General features: G+C 40.0%; 2 protein-coding genes across 13 annotated transcripts in view; one reads left to right on the top strand and one right to left on the bottom strand.

The window, feature by feature from the left end:
- LOC129728740 (tyrosine-protein kinase Fer) overlaps positions 1–15,643 on the top strand; it is a 102,798-nt gene extending 87,155 nt beyond the window's left edge. For 5 of the 11 annotated variants that reach the window (XM_055687369.1, XM_055687318.1, XM_055687220.1 and 2 more), the window contains 7 exons: positions 1,260–3,326; positions 4,711–4,737; positions 12,761–12,958; positions 13,018–13,194; positions 13,252–13,555; positions 13,615–13,743; positions 13,813–15,643. In XM_055687369.1, the coding sequence (XP_055543344.1) occupies positions 1,260–3,326; positions 4,711–4,737; positions 12,761–12,958; positions 13,018–13,194; positions 13,252–13,555; positions 13,615–13,743; positions 13,813–14,141 (3,231 nt within the window). In that variant the 3' untranslated portion in view covers positions 14,142–15,643. Of the gene's footprint in view, positions 1–1,259; positions 3,327–3,399; positions 4,456–4,710; positions 4,738–12,760; positions 12,959–13,017; positions 13,195–13,251; positions 13,556–13,614; positions 13,744–13,812 lie in introns of those variants that run through there. The other 6 variants (XM_055687526.1, XM_055687703.1, XM_055687584.1 and 3 more) reach the window with 6 other exon arrangements.
- Positions 15,644–16,485: 842 nt separating this feature from the next.
- On the bottom strand, positions 16,486–17,852 carry LOC129729508 (translation initiation factor eIF-2B subunit alpha). 2 transcript variants are annotated; one of them, XM_055688165.1, is made up of 5 exons: positions 17,693–17,852; positions 17,535–17,636; positions 17,077–17,446; positions 16,737–17,007; positions 16,486–16,672 (listed from the first exon to the last, which is right to left on the bottom strand). In XM_055688165.1, the coding sequence occupies exons 1-5, from the start codon at positions 17,715–17,717 to the stop codon at positions 16,526–16,528; spliced, it is 915 nt and encodes a 304-aa protein (XP_055544140.1). In that variant the 5' UTR covers positions 17,718–17,852; the 3' UTR covers positions 16,486–16,525. The 2 variants fall into 2 exon arrangements, with proteins under 2 accessions (XP_055544140.1, XP_055544220.1); XM_055688245.1 differs by having other exon boundaries at positions 17,535–17,625; positions 17,693–17,830.

The following is a 17,852-nucleotide window of genomic DNA, read 5'->3' as shown; positions in this document are numbered from 1 at the left end:
GCTTCCCGGTTGGCTGGCTTGACCGGTTCGCTTGAGGAGTTGAATTTACTCTTGTTGGTTGACTACCAGTTCGGTAAGTCGTAAGTAAGGCGCTGACTTGGCGCTTCAGTGCTTAGATGGACTGGCCAAGAACTACTAAACTACTGAAGAACAGTAGCTCCAGAAGCTGCCAGAAATCCGCCTTGACGTAAGTCTCATCATCCATTATGAGACAATAAGGCTTCGTCAGCATCTGGGTGTACAGCCTGCGGACACGTGGCTTTCTCACCGTATTTTGCAGTTCGTAACGATTTGGAGCCTTCTGCAGTTTGTACGTTTGCCCTCCCTCCCGGTCCTAGGTTCTCTGAACGAACGAAAGCCTTGGACAGATTCAACGTTTTGGCCACATTCCTGACGGAAGAATTCGCATTCCATTCTGACCGCATTTCTCATTCCGTTCGATGCTCAGGGTTTCATAGTAACGTTCAAATATACGACTCACCGTTGACTGCATGACTCTGAGTTGTTTACCTAAGTTCCGATGAGACAGTTGAGGGTTTTCCAGGTACAGAATCAACACGTGACTTTGCTTTTCGGATGACGCCATTTTTTTCCAATTTTCAAGAAACAAACAGCAATAAAAATACAGTGTAAACTCACATACACTCTATACTATAATACACTCTATACTACTTTTACCCAAATTTTCAATAGAGATTACCAAAATAGAAAATCTTCTACAGCGTTTTTCCGCGATTCGATGTATGCGAATGTTGGTCCGTGTAACTTTCTGCCAGCTAATAAAAAATGGTAGCAATAACGAAAAAATTGTACTGATATCATAACACAAAAATACCTACATAAAAATACTGCAAACTATTCCAGGAAAGCTAGTAAGATTTCTGTTGATTAAAAAACCTCAAACTAAATAGTACCAATCCTATCGCTATAATAATGAAAAATGACTTTAAGCAAAAACATTGAAGATAAAAAAAAATTAAAGATCGAATTTTTCACACACTTTTTTACTTTCGGTAACAATAGACTGCTTCTAAATATTTTCACGAATAAAAAATCTGTATAAAAAAGTTGATGACCATGAAACACTCAGGTCCAACAATGCACTACCTCGATCCCAATGCTTTCAACGCTTCAATATTTGGGTAATAGCTGGTGATGGTTTATGTATCTTTCTTTTTGTCTTTCTCTCCCTAAATTCACTTGGTGCTTGGTTGCAATCAAACAATCATAAAAAACCAAAAAATTCAATCGCAACAAAGGAGGATTCGCACAACGCCTCCACCGTACCGTTTTTTTCATCCAAAGGACCGGCCGGTGGGGTGATTTCCCTAATCCGGGATCAATTTCGGCGCAAATCTGGGCCCGCATCGGCCTCCTCACTACTAGCGATAAAAGATTCCGCCGTTACACCGGTAGCGACACCACGCAGTGGGCATCGGCAGCAAAACGAAACCGATCCAAGCGAGGGTTTTTCTACGGTAAATAGCACTCATTGTGATGTGCCCTCCGAGCAGTGTGTTGAGAATTTGTACTTTGAACCTGTCGATCCCCCGTCGGTGACGCCAGAAGATACTAACCATTCCAATGAGGAGAACCGTGTGTCCACTAACACCTATGTCGATATGGAAGCTAACCTATTGCAGACTGAGTTTGAGTGTGCTTCTACTACCATTAATACTATTCCTAGTACTGCCACTACCACTACATTTGCAGCTAGCGGTAATACTAACTGTTTGATGAGACTAATGTTCGAAAGCGATAACTTTCCGCATCAGCAGCTAATAGGCTGCGAGGATGCCGTAGGTAGCTACAAGCGTTTAAAAGGAAATGAGGAAAGTGAACTTATGCTATTGAATTCCCTAAATTCCCCGGAAAATCAGTCCACTTCGGATGAGTTATATGCCAACGAAATGAACGACTCAAAAAATAATTTACTTCAAGAAGACTCCTATGAAGAGCCCAGAAGACACTTGAAATCATCAATTGACGCTCATTTGGATAGTATCGACGAGTTGAACAATAAGCTGGATCAAAAGTTACTCCAGAAAAAGAATGAAGAAAACGACTACATCAATGTTCCAGCAAACGTAGACGATTCAGAAATATTTTTAACACCCAAAAATGGTAAAAACCCTGAGAAATCCAGTTTTCGTGATAAGATAAAGAAGAAAATCAAAATTAAAAGCTCTGCTTCCGAAGCTGAAAAAGAGCCAAAGTTAGATGAAGTAGATGAACAGGGAAACAGTTTTGCAAATAGATTCCGAAGTAAAGTAACCAATTTGAAAAAGCACGACAATGATCAGTTCAAACTGATGAAGAACGAAACCGGACTGGTGGGAACTCCCCAAGATACCCAAGATGAGAAAAAGAAGAAAAAGAAAAAGAAGCGCAGTAAAAATCGCAATCATACATTCTCGGAAGATGAGCTCCTTGCGGAGGACACGGACGAATTTAAACTAAATGAAATGTCCAGTCCACCAGCAAGCGCTTCTACAGATGAAGACGCTTCTAAAGTTCCTTCCTTTTCGAGCACAGTAATGTCGACCTTCCGAGAGATAATGCACTCCACTAATAAAGTTAAGGATTCCTCACTGAACATAGCCCTACGTCAGCAAACAGTTGGGAAAGAGGAAAAGCTAGACCTAATTAGCGCCAAAGACGCCAACAGGCTAACTACCATCAAATTTATATTCTCCGATAACCGACAGGATTCCGGGTCAGCTCCTGCAACACCGGAACACCTTCGGTCCAACGGAAAAACCATTAGTGAAATGCAGGAATCACATTACTCGTTACCGATCGAAAGTGACGGTCGATGTTTCGATACTACCGACACCGATTGCAGCACTAAAGGCGCACTAACGATACAGCAAGCACCAGCATCGAAGCTTTCCTCGCTGTTTAATAAACACAATTTGAAAACTCGGTTTACGAAGCTGCACCAGAAAATGCCAAAACTTTTAGCCAACACTCCGCCACCCAGCCCCGATGTTCCAGCCGGAAGGATTATAGAGAACACAAGGCTCTGCCGTGCCTGTACTCGTCATTTCCAGCGATTACACCCGAGTAAGACGGTACTGGATTTTACCAAAGAGTTTCCCAACGGGGGACGCTTCTGCCGCAGCCACGGTGGAGAAGGGGATGATTTGGAGGGGGAGGGTGCAATGCCGGGGAACGGATATGACGAACGCTGGTGTGTATCGGAGCTGGTAAATCTTGATTATGAGGAAATTGATGTTATTACCATTAAGACCCATGACGCTACTACTACTACTACTTCTACTACTACCACCTCTACTGCTAGTGATGATAACGATGGCGATGGTGTGAGTATTGATACAGCTGTGTTGTAGTTTTGCATGCTTCTAGCATCGAATGGAGACGCAGTGTAACATCGCCGCTAGTGGTGACATGGCGTCTCCATTTGATAAACTATACTGTAGTTCAGTTTTTAATTTTAAATTTAACGCTTTTGATAGCTCGTAATCACTACCAACTGATCTTTAATATAATATATATATACTAGCTTTGATTAACGACGCTTGTCAATAATTCAGTGCACCTGTACAGTAGAAACTGCACCAATCATTTCGAGTAGGTGCTGAATGAGAATGTTACCAACATGCATCTTTCTAGGTCCAAACGTACTTAACTTCGGTCCGAATGAAAGGTACCTATAATAGGTATAGGAACAGGGGAATATTATATTCCACTCTATATTTACGTACGAATATAATATGGACACATTTCAGAATAGCCAACGCTAGGCAACGGAAGCTCTGTCTGTCATCACTTGTAAATATAAATGAGCAACAGAAGCGCAATAAACATTCGCGTATTACTTAAGTGTGCGCGTAAGAGAGCCGATTGTTGTAGTAGTACGAGTTTCTCATGTTCTGCTACGATCGTAATTTCTTCCTTACGTTTAGTTTTGACCTAGCACTTTCAGCTCGCGGTTTAAAATATTGCAAGTTAAGTTTTTGCCTCGTGCTAATCTAGCTGAGAATTTCCCTTTCGATGCTAGCATAGTTCGGCCGTGCCGCAAAGTGCTGTCTTGTTATGCTTGCCCTTGATTTTGGGCAACAGAAACATTTCTGACGGAATAAATTCCACCGTGAAATATTTTACGTTCGCGATCAGTAATATCAGGTTTTTCGTCATAAGACATTTATCTTGCAGCATTTTCGTCGCGGTAAATTACACCTCATGCTAAACCCAATACGAGTGGGAGTGTAAAATTGGTCCACACCCGTGCCTGATTGTGATGCAATAATAGCAAAGTGCGAAACTAACAAAAAAATAGGTGAAAATTCACAAGCAAGAAGGCCAATGGGTACCACAGAAATTAGCACGACGGCATCGAGTACATCTTCGTCATACGATACGGATAGCCACTACAGCAACTACCAACCAAGAGCACCCGTACGGAAGAAACGAATCATGACCATGCTGATGGTAAAATAATGACAACATTTTGCACGCAAGCATTGCCGCCAGCGATTTGTGATCTATGAAAGTTTAAAAAAAAACTATAAATATTTTTTTCGGTTTTTCACAAAATCAATATGTACTTCAAAGTTTAACAACGTTGAGTGTTACGCTAACCTTGTGTATATAACGGACTGTTTCATATTTACTTCTCATCTATGTGTTTTTTTCTTACTTTCTACCGAAAATTTATCGTCTCGGACGAATTGCTGAATCGTATAGAAAATAAGCCAGGCAACTAAATCGTTGGTAAGCGATTAATGCTTGCGTTTGTTGCAAAACAGTTTGAAGAATGCTACCACGTTTTTGTTAGACCCAAAGTTGAATCAATCCTCGACAACATTTAAATGTATTTTGCTTGCTTAAGGCCGTAATTCATGGTTCACAAAACACGAAACAATTGACACATGACGTTTGAAAAGTTCGGTTACACGTGAATTGGAAAAGCTCTTTTTAGTTCAAACAACTATTCTAAAAAACTATCAATGTTTAGCTTACATTAAGAAAAAAATCAGGATTTAAAAAAGTCGGTTTCTAAAAACTTTTTATTCTATTTAATCAGAAATTAAATCAGAGTGACAAAAAAGTTTTAAAAATGAGGTCCCTGACATTCTCCGATTTTACTGGTTTTCGCCACCCTTAACATTTTTTTTCTCATTTTCTTTGTCTCAAGGTGTATAGTTGAATATGGAGGGACAAAGTCACTCTCTACAACTTTACCGAAGTCATCACATCAATTAAACAAATCGTTCTGGTTTTATTTTTTTTAGTAAATCCCAACTTTTTTCTCATTTCTACATGATCAGACAACCATCAATGTTTAACTATCCTTTTGTAGTTTTCTTAAATTTTCATCGTCACACCGATAAAACAAACCGTTTTGACTCTTCAAATATTTGTAATCATCAATACCTTCCCGAAATAGCATTTTTCAATAGCTTCTCAAAAATAAGTCGTGTTTCAAAAAAATAAACCAGGAGCACAAAATAGCATCTTTTGCCTATAGAAACGTCTATGCAAAGTTTCAGCCAAATCAAAAATGGCGATTTCAAAAAAATTAGAACTTGGACATTTTTTGTGGAACTGCTCAACTACGCAATGTTCCGAAATGTCCGACCAATAACGGTCGAATGAAACGATTACCTGTTTTTTATATAATTGCACGATATTTATTTTAAATTTCTGGATTTTTCTTATGTACAATCCAAAAAATAACATAAAAGTCCTTGTACCACACAAAAAAAACATGACACATTTGCCGGAAGCCAACTTTTATATTTCCTCGTGTATTAAAATAAAATGAGAGTTTCGAAGCACCCTTAATGTTAGTTAGTTTTGAAAAAGTAATGTGTGATGAATTCAATCGGTTATAATTTTCTTCAGTGTAGATATTTTTGGGAAAAAATTAATAAAAAAATAAACAAGCTCCCATATTTTATTTCAGGATCCAAATTATGTAATTTGTGTTTTTTTAATACTGTTTCCGGCAAAAACTCAGTTTTTCACTTGAATTGGAACACTGTGAAAAAATATTTCATCCATCCATGTCATAATTAAGTTGTATTCATACGTCAAACGTCTTACGATATGAATCACAAAGTAATATAGCAATCCTTTGCAAAAAAAGCTTTATCCGCTTTGTTTTGCTCCTATATTGCTCAAAATGGCTATAGTTTTCCTTTATCGAAAAATTTTGGACCAATATTTTTTTATTCGACTTTTTTCAGAAGGTTCCAATTTTTTAAGTTTATTACTGTTGAACCATTTCACAGTGTTTCATTTTGCTGTTTTCGTGCGATTAATTAAATAGCGTTTAAAATGTTGATTATAGCCACAATGTATGTTCGGAGAAGTTTCAAGATATTCGAAAATACATCTTTATATGTAGGAAGATGAGTGATCAATCCACCTAAAAGTGAGATAGAAAATTTACTTTTTTATCGGCTTGAGATAGACGCATGGTGTCTTCGGCAAAATTTTAGGTGATCTCAAACCACGAAACTTTGCCGAAGACATCATGTTTCTATCTCTTATATATTACGAGCAACATAATGTTTTCCATGAAGAGGTACTGAAAATCACAATTTTCGTTATAACTTTTTTCTCAGATTTTTCCGAATTTCGTTATTTTTTATCTCCTAAAATAAAAAAGTTATTTGACATATTTCGATATTTTTGGGAAAACTTTCACCTCAACCATCTCATAATTACGCAATTTTACGCACGTGGCAGTTTCATACGATGAAATAACTATCTTCAGACTTTCAATTAAAGGTACACACTTTGGTATGTAAGAGTATGTAAGTAGCCTTTTCGCCTGTTTTTCAAAGTTTTTCCGAACATACATTATAGCTATAATCAACATTTGAAACGCTATTTAATTAATCGCACGAAAACGGCAAAATAAAACACTGTGCATTTGACCAATTTTCAATTTTACGCCGTCTAATTTAAGGAAAAATTAAGAACTGTACTTTAAATGACAATACCTATGCCAAAAAATGGTTACAAACCATAGTTTGCCGTTTTAGGGGTTCAAGACTCAGAAGTTTCTTTCGCTTGATATTGTTCCACACACCTTTTTCAATGGAAGCGCTTGGTAACTAAAATACTTGATGGAGTCGCACGGTTCGATTCGTTATGACGTACTGAATCTCTGGTCAAAATTTCAAAAATTTTTTCAACCATCATTTCATGAAATAGCTTTCAAAATGTTTCTGCACATCCAAAGCATTATACTTCATGGTATTTAAAATTGGTGCAAAGATTTATTTGAAAATTTCACAGTGCACACTTGCACAGTGATCTAAACTAAACACGCAAAATCGTGATCGTTTTAGATTTGACTGTGAAAAATTGTGTGCCCAGTGTTTTAAGCAAATTTGTTTCATAAAAAAAACCTTGCTTTTGAAGCCTTCGGTTATTCGATCAACTCAAATATGATTTTTTTTTTCTAATTTCCAATGTAGACCAGATTGCTTACTTCAGCGAATTTGTAAAAAAAATTTAAAGAAAAGAAAACGAATACTGCGATGTATGTATGTACGTTGGACACGACAAAATAGAGTTTTTCGTGGAATACCCCTCTTTAAAATCAGTTTTTGTCTACATTTCTTTCAGTGATGGTCCAAACAATTTAAATTATTCTAATGTTTTATTTCTGAAGCTCCCTTCCGTCCCCCTATTTGACTCTTCTCTTATGCTGAATTCCAGAAAAAAGTCACACCCAGTTGAACGAATACCTCTTTACGTAGTTATACTAGGCTCGCTAAAGAATAGCAGTAGAGTCTATATATAAGCGTAGAAGTACAAAAATCCACCACTCGTGACAAAGTAACCTTCCTTTCCGTCATAGTCGTCAAACTTGGTCTCTGGTAACAGCGATTGGTAAACTTCCATTTTTCCATCGCTACCCAACCGACAAAGCGGAAGCTATTGAACCGTTGTACATTACTTACTTTTACTTTACGTCGCCATATCTCTCAGTCTCAGGTTGCTTTCCTCCAGTCATCTCTAACACCTATTATGCGGGCATCCTCGTCGTCAGCACACATCCAACGAGTGCGGGGTCTACCTCGAAGTCGACGGTGTCTGTCGGGATTTCTGCTAAATATAATTTTTGCTGATCATTTTTCCGGCATTCCAGTTGGTTTCGAGGTACGATGCTGGCCTAACAGTTAGTGTGAATAGGATCGTAGCGCTAGCCCCGCAATTGTCCTGTACATCCAACAGTTGTCTGTGTGTATAACAAACAGAAGGTCAAGTTCCGAATCGGAATGTAGCACCAAGGCTTTGCTTTGCTTCTCCGGCATTCTAGTTACACGCCCAGCCCACTGTAGCCTGCCGTGTTTTATACGCTTGGCAATATCCGCCGAATTGCATGCCTGGTACACTTCATGTTTCTGCGCCAAACACCATTTTCCAGTATTCCGACAAGGATTGACCGCAAGATTCTACTCTCAAAAACACCAACAGCTCACCGATCAGCCTCTTTCAGTGTCCATGCTTCATGGCCATACAGGGCCACCGGCAGAACCTATGTTTTATAGAGTGCTAGTTTTGTGCGAGTGGGACCTCAGCTGGTCAGGCAATCCGTAGACGGCCGCTATCCGCCCTTTTATCTCACGGCTAACCTCATTGTCGCACGTCACTGATGTACCCAGATAAATAAATTCGTCGACTTCTTCAGCTACAATCTACCACGCTCTCTACCAGCCACCATGTGCCGGTCGTTTTGGTAGAGTTTATGACAAGCCCAATTCTTGCAGCTTCTCTATTGAGAGATTCAAGGGCATCTTCCTACACTCTATGGTCAAAACCAATGATGTCGATATTTACCTTACCAAACAGTCTCAAGCCGTGGTGTGGCATCTGCTGTACGTAAGAGTCGTCCTCATTCCACTCGGTCCATAGCAGCAGTTCGCCAGCTCTGCAGCCTGCGTAGAGTCCGAAGGTCGCCTTCCACCTGATCGATCCATCTTACCCGCTGTGTACCTCTCCGTCTCGTCCATGACATATTGGTTTCAAGAACCTTCTCTACCGGGTAGTCGTCTGACATCCTTATAACATACCCAGCCCACCGCAACCTACCAATCTTGACGCTGTAGACAAAAGATGGCTCCCCAAGCAGCTCCTGAAGTTCGCGGCTCAGTCACCTTCTCCACGCTCCGTTCTCCATTTGTGTTTCACCGAAGATGGTACGCAAACCCCTGTCGCTCGTAGACCAACGCGTCCACAAGCATAGTCCATGTCTCATGGTCGTAAAGGACTGATCAGGGTCATGTAGATGGTCAACTAGGTGCGGCGGCGAATTCTATTCGATCGAAGCGTCTTCCGGAGACCATGGTATGTGCTATTACCTGCCATAATGCGTCGAGCCGAATTGTTGAACCGACTCTGGAATATAATGCCGCTCGTGTTAATCCCTCCAGGGCAATGACATCTTCCAGGGCAACATTAAACAGTAGGCACGAGACACTATCACATTGCCTTAAACCTCTTCGAGTTTCGAAGGGGCTGGAGAGTGCCTCCGATATTCGAACTACACACATCACTCGATCCATGGTCGGTTTGTCCAACCGCGTTAGTTTGTCCAGAAATCCGTAGTCGTGCATAATTTGCAATAGCTAGTCTCGATCGATGGTGTGTGGGCACGTTAAATTCGCGGCATTTCGGATAACCTGCCGAACCGCGAATATTTGATCCGTGATGGTGCGAGCATCCATGAATTCCCACGAACTGCTTCGCAAATGGTGCAAAGGCTTGTCGCCCCATTTTGTAGATGGGACACACAATACCTTCCATCCACTCCTCGCGTACTCGTTCTTTCTCCCTAATCTTGACCCATACACGGCTCTAGCCTGTGTTTCTCCATATTTCATCAGCTCGCCGGAAAGTTCGTCCACTCTGGCAGCTTCATTGTTTTTCAACCGGCCAATCTCCTCCTCCACCTCGAGGAGATCGGGGGCTGAAATCCTTTTGTATTCTGCTCGTGCACCAGAATCCTCGTCATACCGTCCTCGCGCTCTCCTGCATCGCCGTGCAGATGCTCATCGAAGTGCTGCTTCCACGTATCAATCACGTCACACTCGTCTGTAAGAAGGTTGCCGTCTAAACTCTTGCAAGTATCGACTTGCGACACGGGAGCTGTTCAGCTTCTCGTAGATCTTCCGAGTGTCGTTTGCTTGGTACAGCTCTTCCATCGCTACGCGATGTCGGTCCCCTTCCTGGCGCTTCTTCCTTCGATGGACTGAGTTTTGGGTGTTCTGTGCCCGTCGGTAGCGATTCATTTTTGTTCTCATTTGGTGTTGCAGCATTCTCGTTTCTGCTGCTTTCTCCTCCTCGACTGTTTGCAATCGCCCTCAAACCAGTCATTTCTATGATTCGGAGCCATTGTATCTAGTAGCGCTACAGCAGTGCTGTCTATGGCGGATCGCATGCTTCTCCGGGTTTCCTTCAACTGTCTCAGTCGATGGTACAGGATTCGGGAGAGAATTTCGTATTAAGAAGTCTGTGTATAACAAACAGAAGGTCGAGTTCCGAATCGTAATGTAGCGTTGCTTTGCTTTTTAGAAGAGTTATGCCTGGATAAGTACTACAGTCGGGCATATGAGACCCTCCAACTAGTTTGAGGGCAATTCTCATCAGCCCACACTTTCAGCATGATCTGATAAATGGCACGATGCAGCTGTTCGCTCCCGACATTGAGAAACTCGACGAAAATGCCGTCTTTTCCAGCTTCCTTGCAGTTCTTCAGCTCTTTAACTGCCTTCTTCCATAGTTTTTCAATCATTCTCAATATCAATTCTGCTCCTTTCGACGCCCCTGTCTTCCTCGCCGTTCAATAGCACACTAAAATATTATTTGCAACGCCTAGCCACCTCTGATTTATCGTTAATCAGGTTCCCCTCCCTGTCGTTGCACATGACAGGAGCAGACACGTTTCGTGCTTATAGAGACAGTCCTCCGCCTTCCCAAGAACACGCTCCCAATGCTGACGTTTCTTCCAGCGATAGTCTCTTTTTTTCAGCGGCTGTAGCTGCTCAATATCTCCTTACGCTCTGGGGTGTCACAGCCGTAGCCAACATGTGACTTGTGGATAACCGGGCGCGGATCTTGGATACCACGAGATAGTAATCCGCTTAAACATTTGGTCCTCTGAACGACTTTACGTCTGTAACGTTGTACATTAAAGATGATAACTAAATCCGAAATTAGCCATCTTACGGTAGTCCTTTGTACAACTTCACTAGCTTAGATCCATCACAGAGGAGCAACTACAAAATGTGCAGTCTTTTGAGCTCATGCTCAAGCTCAAGAGAGGCCTACTACCTTCCATTAGTCGGCGTAAAATTGTAACAGTAACTCAATAGTAACAAGATTTTGAAAATATGTAGAATCTTTTAAACTACAACGTTTTTTTGAACTTTCAAAAAGTTCACCGTAAAGGTCAAACAAAAAATACTGGCCCAAAATTTTTCAATCAAAAACAACTACAGCAATGTTAAGCATGATTGTAACAAATAAGTGGGAGAGGTTGTGTATGAGGCACGACCGCAAGATTAACGTGGAATTACGACAAATTGTCTCATGTCAAAATATTTCTTGCAATAGATCAGGGAACACACTCGCCTTTTTTTTTAAAATTGCAAGCATTTTGAATTTGACAATTTCGTGACAATCTTAACGTTTAGATTTTTTTGTACTTCTCTCTCATAATGTAAGACTAATTATACGGTAAAAAATAGGACAACTATTTATGTTTCAACATGACTGTACTGCCATTTCAAGCATAGTTGTCCCAGCGTGCATATAGTTTGTGTAGAACATAGGACAACTATACTTGAAACGGTAGGCACTGTTTAAAATTGAAAAGAAACCAAAACGTTTTTACCTATATGACCAGCGCAATCAAGTTCTCGTTAAATGAAACTACATTAAGAGACGTTGGTCTGCAAAAAAGGAAGCATTACCGTTACATGAAACAAAGATCTCCGCAGTGTAAAGTCGCTGTAAAAACAGTACTATGAGATACTCTGTAAATTTCAAAGTTGTGACTTACAGTAATAAATCTATGCAAACCTCTTGTCATACCTCATTTGGTGGACCTTCAATTACGATTCCAAAGCTTGCTTTCAACTCAGGATTTATGGCATTCCTGATTCATTGACAGTATCAGTTATTTAATGACGATTTAGAATTATAATGTAAAGGTATTACCGTTCTCAATCGTCTTATTCGTCGTCTACAGGCAAACTGCCAAACACCAGCTCTCTTACTTTTATGTCTTTTTACATTGTAAATGTCAAACTTCACTCAAGCACGATAATTACTAATCGAATCTTGAAAGATTACCAGCACACAGGCCTATTCATTCATCCATTGCCAAGCGATATTGAATCAAATCATCCACAAATCCACAATCACCCTAAAGCGAAACTCTTTCTGTCGCATTCATGGCGATTGCGTGTGTAAACGTTAATGCATGATTTAAAAATAACCCACTCTATGCACGCAAAATGACGCTATTGAGACCCAGCTTGCCCACCACCCTGCATGTTGTCTTCCCTCACATAAGAAAAACAGCTGCTCCTGAGCATCTTCCTGCCAAACCGCAAATGTTTCGCTGAATGTATGGCTTGTCATTCAAGAAAACCGCACCTGACCTTTCGATCGACCCGTCGTCGGCAATCCACAAGTTTATCGACATTTGAACTAGGCTAATGACACTGCATGTATGATTCTTTCTTTTGCATTCCTAACCACATGACAGATGACACTTTCCACGAACCGGCCCCTGTACGAAGAAGAATGGTTCCACGGGGTGTTACCACGCGAGGAGGTGGTCCGATTGCTGCGAAACGAGGGTGACTTTCTGGTCCGCGAGACCACCAGGAACGACGAGAGCCAAACCGTACTCAGTGTTTGCTGGAACGGACACAAGCACTTCATCGTACAAACGACAGCGGAGGTAGTTCATATCAAAGTACTCTACACTATGCCAAACTCACTTTGTGTTCTACCTTTCAGGGTCACTTCCGCTTCGAAGGTCCAGCATTTCCCAGCATACAGGAATTAATCATACATCAGTACCAATCGGAACTGCCAGTTACAGGTCGTTCCGGCGCAGTACTCCGCAAGCCAGTATTCAGAGAACGGTGGGAACTCAGCAATGACGATGTGATACTTCTTGATAAAATTGGACGAGTTAGTCGCTAACAAGCCAACATGTAGATTTGTTTCATTCAATATTTCTTTTGATAGGGTAACTTTGGCGATGTGTACAAGGCCAAGCTGAAGTCCTCGAAGAACACACTTGTAGCGGTAAAAACCTGTCGAATGACGCTGCCCGAAGAGCAAAAGCGGAAGTTTTTACAGGAGGGTCGCATTCTAAAGCAATACGATCATCCAAACATCGTGAAACTTATCGGAATATGCGTTCAAAAGCAACCAATTATGATCGTGATGGAGTTGGTGTCTGGCGGGTCGTTGTTGATGTTTCTTCGTAAAAATGCTGCCACACTTACTCAAAAGCAATTGATGGCCATGTGTCGGGATGCTGCGGCGGGTTGGTTGAATGTCCTATTTTCTTTAAAAAAGTTGATTCATTTTTGTTTTCAATTCTAGGAATGCGTTATCTTGAGTCTAAAAACTGTATCCATCGAGATTTGGCCGCCCGGAACTGTTTGATTGGTAATGAAAATATCGTTAAAATTTCCGATTTCGGAATGTCTCGTGAAGAAGAAGAGTATATCGGTAAGGTTTTTTTTTATTTCTAAACGAACCATCGTCGAGCGATCAACATTGATTGGTATTTATTTTTAGTATCCGGTGGAATGAAACAAATCCCGATAAAATGGACCGCACCGGAGGCACTCAACTTCGGTAAATACACCTCATTGTGCGATGTGTGGTCGTACGGTATCTTAGTGTGGGAAATATTCAGCAGAGGAGACACCCCGTACTCGGGTCTAAGTAATTCTCGTGCCCGGGAACGCATTGACGAAGGTTACCGAATGCCGGCACCGGAGAATACTCCTCCAGAAATGTACCGGCTAATGCTGAAGTGTTGGTCATACGAACCAGAAAACCGTCCCCATTTCGATGAAATTTTCACCGTAGTGGATGCTCTGATGCTGTGCGCCAAGGACTAGCAAACAGCGAAAATCTTTCGGCACAGAGCGAACCCCCAAAGGAATCGGTCAACACACTGTCTTTCGTGCAACAGAGTGTTGCAGCCATCAAGTCGCAGTGGCCGGAACAGGCGATGGCAGAAAGCAACACCGGACGCGACTGCCAATGCCCGGTATTTTCCCCTGTCGGTGGTGCTGCTTACTGCAAAAGCTTAAAGGCGTAACGATTTGACTGTATGAAGCTATATTCAATTTTAAATAGTTGTACAGTATGAGAAAAAATCAAAAATGTGCTCGTATTACATAACACATGTGTTTGCTTATGTAGATTATTATCCAGATGATAAATGTTTATTCTCGAATTGAACTTCCTTTTCAATCCAGGTTTTACGTGCTACATGATAATAATAGTTATTACAACGACGATAATTTTGAACGGACTGTGTTTCATACGTCGCAAAAAAAACTGAAAATCTGTTAAAATATTGTAGATCTGATTTCGCGTATCTGAAATTCTATTCCTACAATAAGCAAAGAATTTTACACAAATATTAATTGAAAATGACGAATTTACTTTCATTGGAAACTGTAACACCGACAATACGAACAAGGGTTTGAAATTCGCCGAAAAAGACTGTTAATGTTTTGTATGGTCTGCAATGAATTTACTTCTTCCTGTGCGAACGGAAGTCTAATACTTTTCTTCTTCAAGTCTTTGCGAACACTTGAGCATGTGGCATTATGACACATTTGCATTCTTTTTTATTATGCGTGCATTCAATTTTCAATTTATCGTTTAGATTAATTATGTTTAATTTAGCATAAACGCTTCGAAAGATTTTAGTTGTTAATAACATACTGCAACGATGATTTTATGTAAGTGCTGAAAGTCGAGATTTTGATCGATAGATTAGAGCAGTTAATGCTAGGTTTTAGGAAGTGAATCACTGATTCGAATGTGGCCAACAATGTACGGAATTGATACTGTAGATAGAAAAAATAGAAGTATTTTGTGATAAGATAGAGTTTTTATGTTTATGTTTAGAAATTTATCTGCTCGATAGGATTTTTTATTGGAGTTTTTAACACATCTTTCTGCAACGCTCAAAAGCTACGAACCAGTAAAATGTCTCAGTAAAGCGATCGACACAAAAGGCCTGTTGATATTTTCACTAATAAATAAACACATAAAGATAATAAACGATAACAAAAAGCGCACACTAGATATACTATTCATAGGACTTATTCATCAGCAGTAAACAATAATAAAGTAAGCTTGAAAGGTTTCCAGTGAACGTTAAACGAAAGTGACTCACTTTTTTTGGGAAATTATTGGCAAACAACAATCACACAATGTTAATATAATCGAACTAAAATAAGTATTCATTATATTCCGATCGCAAAAGAAACGAAAAAGCAGCTCTTCAACGAACGCATCTTGAACGTGAATTTAGTTTGACTAACAATAAAAACTTTTTTAATTTTATTTACAATACTATTTAATATAATGACAAATATTCAAATCTTAAGACTTATTTTCACTGTGTGATTATCTCACGTGCACCATATTTTAACACTCAAAACATAGAGCGTTAAGGTGTAACATTGCCCGAAAACCGTGTCTTCACCTCCCGTTTCTCAAACATTTTTCTAAATAAACTACTTTTCTTGTACCATTTTTCCGACTCTGTTTTCCCGATTGTTACATTTTCCCGAGATTTGTTTTCTCGGTTGTACCACCCATAACATACACTAGGAATCGTGCACAAATAACCTGGCGCATTAACAGGAAAAGAGAGTGCCAGTTTATCGCCATAAGGGGCAGGTACATTGCAAAACCATTGAAAACTTATAAATGAAAATGTATACAACATGTTTCACGAAAAAAAAGTTTGTTGAAAAAACGTTTATCAAATGCAAAAATTTTTAAACGTTGGTTGCAGTTAGACTTTTTAAATGAAAAGACTGTGCAGTGAAGCCTAAACTATTATATTTTTATAAACCCCGTGTTATTTGTCTAGTTCATGGGCTTTTTGGCCCGTTCTCTAATTTTCCCAAATTTGTCGAACATAAGAATATGAAGCAGGAGCTCTTCGTGAACCTTTTCCAGCATTTCTGTAATGTATTGAACTTCAAATATTCTAGGGAGTTCAATAATATTGTATAGAAAAATTCAAAAATGTAGATCTGGAAAATATTTTCGAGGCAATTGGGTTTCGGTATAGTTGTAAACGAAAAATGTTCATACAATCGTTACACATTTTTGCAATGCAAACAAATGCAAGGGTAACTAACAAAGAGAAAACCATACTTTACTGGAAGATCACATAACTTCTAGTTCGTTCTTTCAATTACAAAACACACATTATTTCACTATCAAAATATATAACATAGCTTCGTAAATTTTACAAATACAGTTTTATCAACTCATCACTAACAGCTGATGGTGTCAGAATTCCCAAATCAGTGAAAAGTAACGTAATGTAGAGGGGTGGTGTGTAATCTACGAGTGGATGCGCTCTGGCAATGTCTGTAAGGCTGTTTTTGGAATACTGCAGAAATAAAACATAGATGCAACCTCTTTTCCTCTTATGATATACCATTTAATTGGCTCACCTTATAATCGTTTGGTAAATCCCGTTGGTTCAACGGATACATCCGATTGAATTTAAAACTTTCGACTAGCACGTAGAAAGGTTTTTTCATTTCTCGGGCGCACATTGCCATCGTAAAGGTACCGACTCGATTAACAATACCGCCGCTTTCTACGACTCCCTCCGCGCCGACAAACACCAGATCAACGGTTTCCATCACATAACCAACAGCAGAGTCCAGGATAAGCGTACATTCAATTCCTTCGGCTTGTAGCTCGCGACGCATTTGTTCACTGTGGATATATTATTCAACAATGAAGCTTAATTCAGAACAGCAAATCTAAAACACACAAATCTCATACCCTTGGTTATCTGGGAAACTCTGGGTGCAGTAAACCTGGAAACGTTTGTTCATCTTGGCTGCTAAGATAAGCGTATCACGTACTGTTCGTGAACGCGCATGGGTAAGAATTCGACATCCGTCGCTGATGAAGCTGGTAGCCTGCTTTGCAATAATGTGCCGACTTTCCAGTAGGTTGTCCAAGAACAATTTTCCTCTGCTCAACATGATTTGCCGCACCTCGTCCATGGTTTTATCGTCAAATTTGGCTAACGTGATAAATCGGGAAAATAGCTCACTTCCAGACACAACCGACGTCATTGGTTTGTCCGTCTTTCTCATTGTTTGCACCGCCGCCTGAATAGTCGAATGCAGCTCCTGAACCGTGTCAACTGTAATTGAGATTTGAGTGTATGAATCAACTTTAAAGCACTATTCAATACAGACTTTTTGATTTGTCTAATCAAAGATTCTACCTACATTTAGTCTTCTCCAGAACCATTAGCAGCGTTTTGATAGCGGCAATTCCAGACGAAAGGCTATCATCGCTATCCAAAATACCCAAGAAGTACTGCTCAACATCTAAGTCAGAGAAATATTCATAGTTTCAGAATGCAAAAAAAGAAGAAATTACTCACCGAATTTATCGTCTGTGTGATTCATGTTTGAGAATGAACAAAATAAATCACTAGATATTGTTTCACACGTTACAACTTGGGAAACACAACGCAAGAGTCACAAAATTCACAACAATACGAACTCCTTCAAAACGAAAACAGAACTGAAAACGATTGACGT

The sequence above is a fragment of the Wyeomyia smithii genome, chromosome 1, assembly GCF_029784165.1.
Source record: "Wyeomyia smithii strain HCP4-BCI-WySm-NY-G18 chromosome 1, ASM2978416v1, whole genome shotgun sequence".
NCBI classification, from domain to species: domain Eukaryota; kingdom Metazoa; phylum Arthropoda; class Insecta; order Diptera; family Culicidae; genus Wyeomyia; species Wyeomyia smithii.
Note: the sequence above shows the minus strand (reverse complement) of the source record. Positions and strands in the feature narration are given on the sequence as shown.